Source organism: Eschrichtius robustus, chromosome 20 (genome assembly GCF_028021215.1).
Source record: "Eschrichtius robustus isolate mEscRob2 chromosome 20, mEscRob2.pri, whole genome shotgun sequence".
Lineage (NCBI taxonomy): Eukaryota > Metazoa > Chordata > Mammalia > Artiodactyla > Eschrichtiidae > Eschrichtius > Eschrichtius robustus.
Genome location: NC_090843.1, coordinates 885,167 through 898,178, shown reverse-complemented (window position 1 = coordinate 898,178; position 13,012 = coordinate 885,167). Strand labels below are relative to the sequence as shown.

Genomic DNA, 13,012 nt, shown 5'->3' with positions numbered 1-13,012 from the left:
TATATATATATATATATATATATAGTAAACACAAGATATGAACATTCCAGGGCCCAGCATTCACTGTTAAACAAAGGCGTTGAACCCAGTGATTGCCTGCACTCTCCCTCTGCTCAACCACCCTGATGCTCACTTCTACCCCAAACTACCCTTTTTAAAACCGTTGGTTCCTAGACTTTCTCTGATGCAAAATCATAGAAGGAGGACGGAAGGCCTTACCCTGAAGGGAAAGGTAGAGGGAGGTTTTGTTGAAAGTGATATATAATAAAGAGTACAAAAAAAATAGTAAAGGAGAGGAGGAGTAAAAGTCCCTCTAGCTGGGGGCAGAGGAGGGGATATCTTTGGGGGCGGGTGGCTTCTGAGAGACTACTGAGAACGTGGAGGGTTCCGAGTGAATGTGGAGGGTTGGGGGGGAAAGAAGAAAAAGGAGGGCTTGAACAGTCTGGTCGGAAGCACCCACCACACACATGGAGCCCCTGAGTGCTGTGGGGCTGGAACTAAACCTGACTCTCACACCTACTGGACAGAGCATGCTTGTCTTAGCCTCCGGGCAAAGGCGGATGCAAGCCCTGCGGGAGGGCCCACGGGCTCCTCCCCTCATCTTCGAGTTCACCTGTTTATTTGGACTAGTGGACTTAGCTATTTAGCTTTAAACATGTTCACAGTTTTGTTGAGTATAGGATTGATTTAAGTTAGCCGTACGCATATTTATTTATTTTATTTTTTGACTGAGCGCCACATGGCTTGCGGGATCTTAGTTCCCCGACCAGGGAACGAACCTGCGCCCCCTGCAGTGGAAGCGTAGAGTCCTAACCACTGGACCGCCAGGGAAGTCCCTGTATGCATATTTAAAGTCTACAGTTGGGTGAGTTTTGATATGTGAATATCTGTGAAACCAACAAATAATGAACATAACCACCCCCCCCCCCAAAGTCTCCTCCTGGAGTTGATATTTTGGCATGTTTTGCCTTGTTTTAAGGTTTAATGGATATTATCTAGAGATCGAGAGATAAGGTAGGGGACAGATGAAACAGGATTTGTCATGAATTGATAACTGTTGGAACTGGGGGACAGGTACATGGGATTCGTAGTTTTGTCACTTCCATGGGCTGATACGTCCCCCAGGCAGGTTCAGGGAAGCAACTAAGTACCTGCTCCCATTCCCATTAAATTCTAGGTGAATGGAAGACTATGAGAGTTGCTTGGGTCCTCTTGCGACTAGTTTTTTCAAAGAATCCAGGCCTTTCATAAAAAGCACTTTAAGGGTGAGGGTGGCGGGAAATGCAGTAGGTTTAAAACATGAACGCCAGCTTACATTTTTGGTACTCCTTCCGCAGGTCATCTCTTGCTTCCTAAGTCACAGCCACCGGGAGTGGAGGGAACGGCATGTGTCACTTCTGGAGGAATAACGGGCCCCGAAGAGAGGGGTCTCACCATTCACTTTCTCTGAAACACATGCTTGGTAAAGCTGAGACCCACCATCCTACCTTGCATTTGTAGGAGACTTTAGGATTTACTACCCACCATCTGGTTTTATTTATATTTATATACATTTATATATATGTATCATAGGGTTAAATGCTTAAGAAAATCCTAGGATAGTTATCAATATCTCCATTTTTAGATGGAGAGAGAGAGACTTGAGAAGTTAATTTATCCAAATTACACAAATCAGTGCTGAAGCTTGGACTCGAACCCAGGTTTTCTGGGTCCTCCATCTGGTTTGTGCCATGGCTACTGGAGAAAACCTGGGAGAAATTGGAGGAAAAACACTTTGTGGAAGAAGCAGAAACCTTGGACCCCTAGAAGCTTCCTTGGGCAGTCCACTCAGGAATTTAACTTCTAGTTGTGGATTGGGGCTAAGGAGGAGGTGAGGGTCAGCAGCTGAAAACACTTCCCGAGCATTTCACATGCAAATTAGTACCATCTCTACTCCATGCAACAACAGTGAATTTCTGGCAATAAAACCTTTTGTGTTAAAAATAACAAATACCTCCTTTTGGTGACAACATTAAAAATTATGGTTTCCAATGCACTTTCAAAATGTGAGCCCTAGGCCAAAGGCTTCTCTTCCTGCACAGAAAAGCGTTTATATTCCCACCATCCAGAGAGGGTCACTTAAATGAACATTTTGCCATGTATACCTTTGTATACACCTGTGTATACATGCACAAGCATATTTATATCATATAGATGTGGGTGTACATACATTTTAAAAAATGGCATCTCTGAATATCGTTTTACATCCTGCTTTCCCTTTCCAGGGAATTATAGGCTTCTTATAATACAGTATATCTAATTAGGGATCGATGATATTTTGCTTTGAGGTTTTCCAAAAGTCTGGTCCAGGCAGCACCTCTGCAAAGAGTACTGGGCTTCCTCCTCAAAGTCAGGGGTCACAGAGGAGGGCTCTCATAAACTGTGTGTTCAGTCTACCATATCTGCTCTCCTGCACTTCCCCCAGGAAACAGCAGACTCTAATAAAATCATTGCTAACGTCCATGTCTGACTGACCACTCCACCTCCCCAGGGGTACCCCTTTCTGGAATCCCCTCCATTTTAGTGCCACCATGGAGATCCTTCTCAGGTGGGCTGCCGGGGCTGAAGCTGAATCTGGCCTCTGTACTCGGATGCCAAATTAAATCTCGGAGACAGGGTTTTGGGTGAAGTAGAAAAGGATAGTTTTATTTTGCCAGGCAAAGGGGGACACAGTGGGCTCATGCCCTCAAAACTGTGTATCCCGACCTGGAGCGGGTAGTGAGGAGTTTTCTAGTAATAGTTCAAAGAGCCCTGGTCAGCTCGTGGACGTTCTTCTGATTGGTTGGTGGGGAGGTAATCAGCAGTCGGCATCATCAGCCTTCTGGGTCCACCGGGTCTGAGGTCTACGTGCTTGTGGGCAGCATGCAGTTAACTTCTCCCACCTGGAGGGGGTTTCAGTATCTGCAAAACAGCTCAAAGATATTACGTGTGTATCCTTTGAGGGGGGACCGACAACCTGCGCCAAGGCTGCACTATTGTTTCTTGACTGCCCCTCCCTTGTCTCTGCATCCCCTCCCTTCCCTGATTAGCAACTGTTTGAACCTGCCTGTTGGAACCTCAGGGAAGGTCCTGGAGGCTGAACGAAGCCTATTTCCTGTAATTGAGAAGTGGGGGACACAGAAAGCCTTTTGTGCCCAGGAGTGCCCAGGGTCTGGCTCGGTTTCAGGGCCACTTGTGGCCCACACTCTCATCTGTCCTTGCCGGGGGTGGTGTTCCACTGCCCGAGGATTCCCCGCCCCAGGTGTATCCCCACACCCTGCGCCACAAGTGAGCTCATCTGTAGGCAATAGAGCACTCAAGCTCAGCCCAGCCATCAGTCAACAAACTTCCAGTGAGTTCTCGCCCTGCCCATAAGGAACGACAGTAAGCACTGAGGCAAGAGAGCAAAGCCACAACCAGAAAGAAAAGAGATATTGTCTCTCTCTGGTCTCCCCACTGCTGAGATCAGTGGCTCCACTCGCACACAGGTGATGGCCAGGCTGCTGCCAAGGTCCACTTGGTTCTTAGCTCATCTTGCCTGTCACTGTGCTCAGAGATCACCCCATCTGCAACTCCTCCCTCCAGCTCTCCCATATTTTTCTTCTGTCCTTATATCAAGGTTTCAGGGAAACAGAAGGAAGCTTGTCTTCATAAAAGGTGTGAGGACCTTGGTCTTAGATGCAGAGACGGCTGTGAGGCAAGAATCTGTGTTTCTTTCTACCGTGTTCCACGTGATTTACAAGTATTAAGCCATCAACAACCATGGTGTGAGACGCTTATGGTGTTTTGTGGAGAATTTGCTCAATATTCCCGACATCCCCTGCTTTTCATTCCTTTCTTTTGCCCCCTTGGACTAGAGGGGGCCACCATGACTGGCAAAATTTCTGACCAGAATAGCAAGCAGGTGCAATCTCTTTAAGCTCCAAGTACATTGTGGGGAGAGATTGCAAGTGAGCCAGCAAAGTGCATGCCCCATTAAGGGCGGGTCAATATCTAACACGTGTCAAAACATAAAAGACATTCCTATCATCACGCGTTCAACTGGGCAATCTTAAAAAATGGTAGCCCTATTTGGTCTATGTGATATGCTCTAAGATAGTATAGATTTTAGGAAAGCTTTCTTGCTTTTTTAAACCCCTCGAAGGATTAAACATGTTCCCTTTCTCGCTGTCTTCAGTAGATGAAGTTGTTTTGTGAATTTAGTGAATCTGACGATGAAATAAAACAGTAATGAAACGTTTCCCTCATGTATTTTAGCATCCTCCAGGCAGAGCTAATGAATATTCAGCAAGTGATCAGTTGGTACAACCCCACGTGCGTCCCCAAAGACCCATGCCAGCCACCCTTTCACAAGCAGTTTTACTTGGTAATTTACAAACGTACTGGCTGCGCTCTGCACCTGCCGGTATTGCAGTTGTTAGCCTAGGATGCAAAACGATTTCTAAATTAAGGTTCTGGGCTTGTAAAATCAAGAAAGCCAGAGCACCCACTATTTAACTGTGGTAGCCAGTGAGTAACGGGATAAACAACCAGGACGAGTCCTTTAACCCTCCTAACATCCAAATAAGACGTCTACACAAGACGCAGGTGAAGCACAATTCAATTGGAGGCATGTGAAAGGGCCCGTGTTCCCTGATTGAAAGTAGCTCCTTTTCTCCTGCCGTGTATAATAAAGAGCGTGGTGGCCCGGGAGGGGCGGGGCTTGCATATTGGAGCCAGGTGGAACCTCAAATTGATGCAAGCTTATAAAAGCCGGGCTCTTGTCCCAGTAACACGGTGGGTCTTGGAAGCTGGAGAGGTAAGTGAGCGTGCGGGCGCGGCGAGCGGAGACTGCGAGAAGCCGCGTCCCGGGACGCGGGGCTGCGCTGAGGAGGAGGAGGACGACAAGCTGGGCGGAGTGAGCGGTGGACGGAGAGGAGCGGAGCGGGCGGCCCAGGGGAGGAAGGCTGGGCGAAGGAGGAGGCGGCGGTGGCGGCGGCGGAGAACGGGCCCACCTCCGCGGCGTCCTCCAGTTCCCAGGCCCGGGCGGCCCCTCTGCTTCCCCGGCGGCGCGGAAAACGCGGGGGCGCCGACTCCTCCAGCGCCGGCGCGCCCCCGCCCGGCGCGCCTCCGCCCCCGCCCGCCCGGGCCGCGCTCGGAGCATGCGCGGTGGGCGGGCCGCCTCCGCCGCCCGAGTCGGAAGCGCGAGCGCCGGCGCTGCTGTCAGTGCGCGAGGAGCCAGCAGCGCGCCCGCGGCTCAGCTCCGGCCCGACTCCCGCCGCGCCTCGGCCGCCGCCCGCGCCCCCCGCTCCCGGCGGAGGCAGCAGGCGGTGGGGGGACCATGGCTGACGTCTTCCCGGCCAACGACTCGGCGGCGCCTCAGGACGTGGCCAACCGCTTCGCCCGCAAAGGGGCGCTGAGACAGAAGAACGTGCACGAGGTGAAGGACCACCGCTTCATCGCCCGCTTCTTCAAGCAGCCCACCTTCTGCAGCCACTGCACCGACTTCATCTGGTAGGTGCGCGCGGGAGGGCGCGGGGCCGGTCCTCCCCAGTCTTGGCCGCCTCTCCCGGGGAACTTGGGCAGCCGCTGGGAGTCCCAACTCGCCCGGGACGCCACGCGCGCCGGGCAGGACGCACGCGGGCAGGACTCCCGGGAGTCGCCGCCCGGCTGGCCGCCCCCCGCCGCGGCAGGGGCGACACGGAGGTCCCGCACCCCTCCCCGGCGCCCCCGGAACAGCCCGGGAGCCTCCGCGGGGCAGGGCCGAGCGCCGTGGAGAGTCGGAGGGCGGGTCCCCGGGGAAGAGCCTGGGAGGCGGCAGGCGGCGGCGGTGCGGCGCGGCCCGGGCGGGGGGCGAGGCGAGCCGGGCCGGGCGCCTCGCGGGTGTGGACGCGGCCTTTCCCCTCGGGCTCGGGCTTCGGCTCCGCTGCAGCCTTGGGTCCTGCCCGTTGCAGCCCGTACCTGTTGGGCATGGAGTGGCTCCGGCTTCCCTGCGTGAGCCCGGGGAGAGCGGACAGGCGACCAACTGTTGAGAGCGTGCGGGGGAGGAGGAGCGAAAGGGAGCCGGTAAAGGGTAGAAGGGCAGAGGGAGTCCTTTAAAATAAACCCCGTCAACATGGGGTCACGCTGGTAAAACTTAGCGTGTGAGGACAGAGCCCTTATTTAAGAAAAATGCTGGTAGGCCTGAAGGTGCCAGAGTTCTGGTAACTTTTAATGAACGGAGACAGTAACTCGGGAGTCCCCGGGGGTTTACGGGGACTGGGTAAGTGGTGGGCTTCAGAGGGGGGTCTCTGAATCCTGTGAAACTTAGAGGAAATCGTGTATGTGCTTTCTTCTGATGAGAGAATTAGCTTTTATTAACTGGCTTTTTCACAAAGGTCAGTGCCCCCCCTCAATTTTTTTTTTTTTAAGAAAGCTGAAACTAAAGGCAGTCTAAATGCTGCAGTTGGAGGAGCAGTAGTTTCTTTTCGTTTAGGTTGCTAGCCACCTTGCCTCTTCTACTTCTTCCAGGATGTAGGACGCCCTCCCCAAATCAGATATGTCTAGGGTTCCTTAACTCCTACCCCCCCCCACCCCCAGGCTGGGGAATGGCACCAGGGTGACAACACAGAGTGCGCCCTGCCACTAGCCAGCTGGCATATGGATCTTGCTGGGGCCCTCTGGAGAACGCTACCTGGATGCATCACATCTGGGGGAAATCATCTCTAAGGGCAAGTCCCACAAACATGGTGCTAATAGGTGTTTAACTTTTCCTTTATGCACGGCTTTATCTGAATCCATCACACCTGGGAAAATCATCAGGGCAAGTCCCACAAACGTGCTAATTAATAGGTGTTTAACTTTTCCTTAATGCATGGCTTTATCTGAATCCATCACACCTGGGAAAATCATCTCTAAGGGCAAGTCCCACAAACGTGCTAATTAATAGGTGTTTAACTTTTCCTTTATGCGTGGCTTTATCTGAATCTATCACACCTGGGAAAATCATCTTTAAGGGCAAGTCCCACAAATGTGCTAATTAATAGGTGTTTAATTTTTCCTTTGTGTGGCTTTATCTGAATCCATCACACCTGGGAAAGTCGTCTCCAAGGGAGAGCCCCACCAATGTGGTGCTAATACGGTGCTTAATTTTCTTTTAGAATTCAGCTCAAAAGTATACTGATGAAAAGCACAGCTACCTCCATCAATGGTTTCCAATGTGTAGTCAGCGTATGAAGCAATTGTGCTCCAAGGAGCGCATAGGTAATTGTAGATAAGACTATTTAAGTTCTTGGAGCATCAGGGCAGAGAGGAGACTGCGTTTAGTTAAGGGGAGGTCTTCAGCCTCATGTATCAGCTGTGAAATTCCATTAAAAGAGAACAGCTAGACTACTGATTACTTTTGCAGGAAGTAGGTAAGGTAGAAAAGGGACTTGCAACATATATATCCAGGCTAGCTGAAGACTTTGCACTATTAATTGCTAGCCCCTGGTGAACTGATGTGGCATGTCAGGTCGCCAGGTGTAACGTGAGTGGAAAATGAAGATCTCTCCGTCCTCTTTCTCCTGGAGTAATCCCTGATAACAGTTCTCTGCTTAGCTGTAAAGCAACCCCTTGGAAGTTCCAGGAAAATATTCCCCAGCATTGTCTAGCAGTGGTTTTAATTTTTCAGTTTTCTTCTTTGGGTCCTTGATTTACAAGTCATTTAAATAATAAAGCACTGATATTTTAAAACTAAGTGCGTTTAAGTATTTTCTGGGTGGGGATGACTAAGTTAATTATAAAGATATGCGAAGTGCTTTGTAAACTTAAAATGCTATGCAAAGCAAGAGATTATGACTCATAACCTTAGAATTTTAATGTAGTTCATCCTAGTTGGAATGGTGTTTGTAATTTAACGTCCATGTCAGGGTTTTCTGCTTAGAAAGTAAGTTCTCTAAAGTAATTTACAAGAACAAAATAGCTCCAGAATGTGCTTTGGACGCTATTGGTTCTCAGTAAAATTAGATCATAATCTCACATGCAAAAAATAGGGATGATACTTTGTAAAATGTGGCTCCCTTAAGCCAAAGTTTAATGTTAAGAGTGGTGCTGCTTGGTAATCTCTAGACAGATAATGCTTAAATTCACAACAAATAATGAAGCTGCTTTTTAGTTGTCTTCAGGGAGAAACAATTTTCAGTTGGTCTCTAGGGACCAAATTCAGCCTTTTTTTTTTTTTTTTTTTTTTTTTTTAAACCATAAGGTCAGGCCCTTCTTGTTACCTGAATATTGTAGCCAACAACTTTATAGTCCTGTTCTTGTCTTGAAATTTAAGTATTGGTAATAAAGCGTTTAAACAAACAAACAAACAAACAAAAAACCCTTGAATACGTTGAAACAGTTTAGTGAGACTTTGGAGGCCAGATCTTTTCAAAGTTGCATTGACCCTGTGCTCTGAGCTATTTAGGCATGTTTTCCTGTCACATCATTGGGTTTCATGTACAAACCTTTAACTCTAGAAAGCTTTGTTACATAACTGGCTTAAGATATGGTATCCAACACAAAATATGTTAAGAAATCTTCTTCTTGTTTGTTTTTCAGGGGGTTTGGGAAACAAGGCTTCCAGTGCCAAGGTAAGCTGCCATGTTGGATTTTATTTTCGAGTACAGCATGAAATAGGCATTCCAGACAGGAACGGTGTTTCCAGTCATCTTTTCTTTGATCCGCCCCCCCCCCCCCCCCCACCAAAAAACGTTGTTTAGATGTTCTCAAAATATGAGGGCTGTAAATTTGGGCCTTAAAAAAATTGTTTGGTATTGCCTGGTAATCTGCATATAGAGCTGCCTTTTCCTTCAAGGGAGAAACCTTCCTGTAACTTATTTTTTTTGCCAAGAACATTCTTGTCAGAAACTGCTGTCTTTGTGTGGGTGTTCAGAAAAAAATGAAATCGCTCTGTGTGTGGCTTTTCTTTCTTCCTGTTTTTGTTCATCTTTTACCTAGGCATTGGGTTGGACTCCTAATTTTGGGCCGTACAGCACACCAGTAAGTTGTTTCTGGTTTTTGATGGCTGATTGTCATCCGGAACAAAGTTGGCACGTTTTAAGGCGGCTGCAGCATGAGGCACGTTATTTCATCTGATACTCTCCATTGCATCCACAAAGAAATCCCTTTCCTCCTCTGATCTGTAGTTGCATTTTACACACTCCGGATATCTAACTTTTCATATTCTTCTGTTGAAACATTTTTTTAGAATGCCTTATTGCTTGTGAAGGCATCCCAGGTTCATTAGCCCACCTTCTGGCTCTCCTCACTGTCTATATTATGTTTACTTAGTTCTGGTTACAATTTGCTATCTGGGCTTCGGTTTATTAGGGCAAGTGGAAAGTACATTCTAGCCTGGAAAATATTATCCTAACACTGTTTAATATTAAGTGCGTTAGAGACACACGGGGTGTACTTCCTGTAACTTTAAAATTGTGCTCGTAAGTTGGTTACCATTTAAAACCTGCATGCTTGTGAACTTGTTATATGCCTTTTCTAAACACTTTTAGATGCAGGTATTTTATGTATAATCTATCAGTATTCTACTTTCCTTCACATTGTGCTTAACACCCGGATTGAATAAATTTATTTGGAGAGTCACATTGAGAAATCAAGTTGAGTCCTTTGAAAAAGAATGAAAGGCGTGTTTCCAGTCTCTTTAAGAGATGAAAGGAAGATGTGACTCTTTCCACTTCTCAGAGTTGTGGACCTGAACTTCATAGGCAACGTTTGAAGTCTGTGAACATGATTTTAGGAAATTTAAAGGCGTAACCTTGTGATTCTGGGCTAATGTGATACCTGTCTCCTGTCATTTTTGGTAATGTGTTTGGGTGGAGACCTAGGGAAACTCATAAGAAAAATATTTACTAAATGTTCTAGATAACGCACAAGAGAAAGGAGGTAGTTATATAGAAAATGAGTTTTTTAAATACACAGAACCTAGGATAAGGTTTGTCCCTTTGAGACCTGCAGGTTTTGTTGGTGAAATCGGAGAGTGGCCATCCTGGGCTACAGCAGCACCTGAATGGTTTTCTCAGCATCTATTGACCTTTCAGTGGATGAACAGGTTAATCTCACGTCGATCACTCCCTTTTACCTTAATTATAAAAGTGCTACTCATAAATTGCCCCAACACTATAAAAGTGAAATCTTGTTTCCTTTCCCACCCTCAGGAATAACTTCTATTTAAGACATCCATTCATTCACTTATTTACACATACGTTTTAAAAAAGAGATCAAAATTTTCAGTCATTCTGCACCTTTTTTTTTTTTAGCAGTAGGTGGTAGGTATCCTTCCATATTAAAACATCAGTTCTTCCTTATTTGCATGTGTGGAAATAGAAACATTTAAAATGTCTCAGACAGGTGAATCAATTTGCTAAGTTCTCTACTGTTGTAGTACAAGTATAGCTGTCAATATCCTTGGACTCTAGGTATTTCTGCAATAGATACATAGAAGTGTGTGGATACCTTTTAAACTGCAATGAGCACAGCTTTAAGTTGCTCTCCAGAAAGGTTCCAGTTTGTATTTTCAGTATCAATATGAGAGTACCCCTTTCTCTTCACTCTTACCTGTATTGGATAATATAAATCTTCATTTTTGCTCTGGTAGGTGAAAAAGGGCCTCTTTCGAATTCTATCTCCTGTGTAAGGTTGAGCACTTCTTCCAACATGTTTTAGCCCCTTGTATCTGTCCTGTGAATTTCCTTATATTTGAAATTCAGCGTTTACAAACCAAACTATAGCAGTGAACGTGTGCTCTATGCAGTATTCTTTGCTTTGAAGAATTAAACCTGATCCCTTGAATGAGTTCCCTTATTGCATTTACAGATGTTTAATTCACAGAAACCATGTCAAGTATAAGCCTATTTGTGGGGAGCTGCTTGTTACAGTTGTGTAGTTACGTGTCATCTGTAGTTGACTTCCGAGCAGGCCTATGCTAACCCATTATCTTATTGTTGGTTGTAACTTAGATAATGTTAGCTCAGGGCAATGCTCTTAATCACACAATGCTTACCCAGTGTTTCCTATTTTGGTACTTGTCTCAGTCTTAAATATATTCTTAAATGGTCAGATGTTAAGTTTTCTCTTGATGTTCTCTAACTCAACTTTTCCTGTTGGTTTGGTTTGATAGGCTCATTCTTAGAAGAATGACTCGTCCTCGTGTGCCCTTGGCAGCCCACCCTCTAGGGATGACAGCTGGAGGCTGAGGCTGCTTTTAATACCCGTACTTGTCACCTGATGGAGGGGGTAGTGTTCCAGCTCTTAGTATGTAGCGTGTTGCTCCAAACGAGTCACATATACATGGACTCGTTTAGCTTTTAAACCTAAAATATTCACCATCATTTTACTTAGTGTTAAGTCAGAATTGGAAGACTAAAGAATAAGCGAGTTTTAGTCCTTAAAACCGGGTTTGTAATCTGTACCATCTAGAAAGCATATTTTATAAGGGTGTTTCTAAAAGAAATATGTAAGGTGATTTCCCACTTCTTCCCTTCCCCCAAGATATAGCATAAATATGGAAGCAGGAAGCTTTTCTGAAGAGATCTGTTGGGTCATTCCCACTTTTACCTGATGGACTCTATTCCGTCCTTAACAGCACACGTGGTACAGGGGTACAACCCTGAAAATGTGTTACCAGGGCAAGTAACACAGGATGAACCTGCGGTGAGAATTTGCTGCCTGACATGGTTGGAACCAAGGACCTTAAACGTTGGGGAGGAGGAGGAGGACGGGGGTAGATCTTGAAGCCGTGGAACCTTCTTCAGGTTCTTAGAGATGAAGACAAGCGTGTCCCTTTGTAGATCCGAAATGACAGGACTCGAATTTGCTTTACTTTTGTTTGGCTTATTGTTCTGTGGGTTGGCTTGATCTGTTCCGTGCTCATTTCATCTCCGTGAGGCTGCTGGAGAGCTTGGCCCTTGCCTATTTCTTAAGAAAGAATACAAACAAGCTTGTCTGGCCCTGGTCATTGAGGAAGTTGAGATTCAAGCCCGGAAGGTCTGTCCAGTTGGGGGTCTCTGTCCTGCTCAGGCTGCTTCCACCAGCAGCTGTCCGAGAGTGCCGGGCTTCTCAGATGCTCTCCATCGGGGGCCGTGGAACCCAAAAACAGCCTTATCTCCTACTTTCTCTACTGGGAAAGGGAATGAGCCAACTTTTTTTTTTTTTTACGCCTCAGCAAGACCCATGCCCTTCTCTACTTAACAGCGATAGAAAAACAGCCTCTCAAAAAGTGACCTGCTTACTTGACGGGCCAAATAGTCTGTTACACCTGGCTAACCTGCTTCTTCTGTTTTCCCTGCTTTTTCTATTCCTTCCTTCGTGGTGAAACGTCACAAGTGAAAATATACTGTCACCCAGGCTCTCTGAATACACGCTGGAGACAGCATCAGTATGAATTCCCACGGATGACCAGGACCTACTGTTGTGGCTCTTTGTCCTGGCTGGTCTGCCTGGCACGTTTAAACCGTCCGCAGGGAATTCACGTTCATGTGCTTGCACAGCGCTGCTGAGCCAGGTTTGACTCTTGAGCCATTTCCCTGCTGAGTACACATCAAATACTGTACGGAACCTGTGAGGCTGACTGAAGCTCTGTATTTTTCCATCGTTGAGGGTGAAAAAATCGTCTTTCTCTACCCCTTTCCTGATGACATTCCATCTTGAAGGCCCGTTTCAGGGTCGATATTTCGGCTTACCAAAGTAGGACAGTGCTTAATATTCCTTCTCTGAGAACGAAAGTTGATGTTTGAAGAAAAAAGAATGGTTTCCCCCCTTTGGCTGTAGGAGCTGAGGAATTCCAGAAAACTGGGCCCATCCTAAGGGAGGGTGACCTTTAACAGAAAGGGGATTGAGTTGGCAGCTTTTCAGAAAAGGATGCCTAGTTTCTCATCACAAGCCTCAGGGTTCTGAGAGCCAAGCAGTGTGGACAGCGAGTGCCAGGAGAGGGTTGGGGGCGGGGACCCGGGCGGGGCTGCGTGGTGAGGCTGGCCGCCTTTGACAAAGTACCCGTCCT

The 13,012-nt window shown here is 47.0% G+C and overlaps 1 protein-coding gene across 1 annotated transcript in view; it reads left to right on the top strand.

Moving 5' to 3' along the window:
- Window positions 1-5,216: 5,216 nt before the first annotated feature.
- PRKCA (protein kinase C alpha) overlaps window positions 5,217-13,012 on the top strand; it is a 370,742-nt gene continuing 362,946 nt past the window's right edge. Inside the window, exons 1-2 of the mRNA XM_068529666.1 lie at window positions 5,217-5,511; window positions 8,560-8,591. Of these exons, the coding sequence (XP_068385767.1) occupies window positions 5,339-5,511; window positions 8,560-8,591 (205 nt within the window). The 5' untranslated portion in view covers window positions 5,217-5,338. The remainder of the gene's footprint in view (window positions 5,512-8,559; window positions 8,592-13,012) is intronic.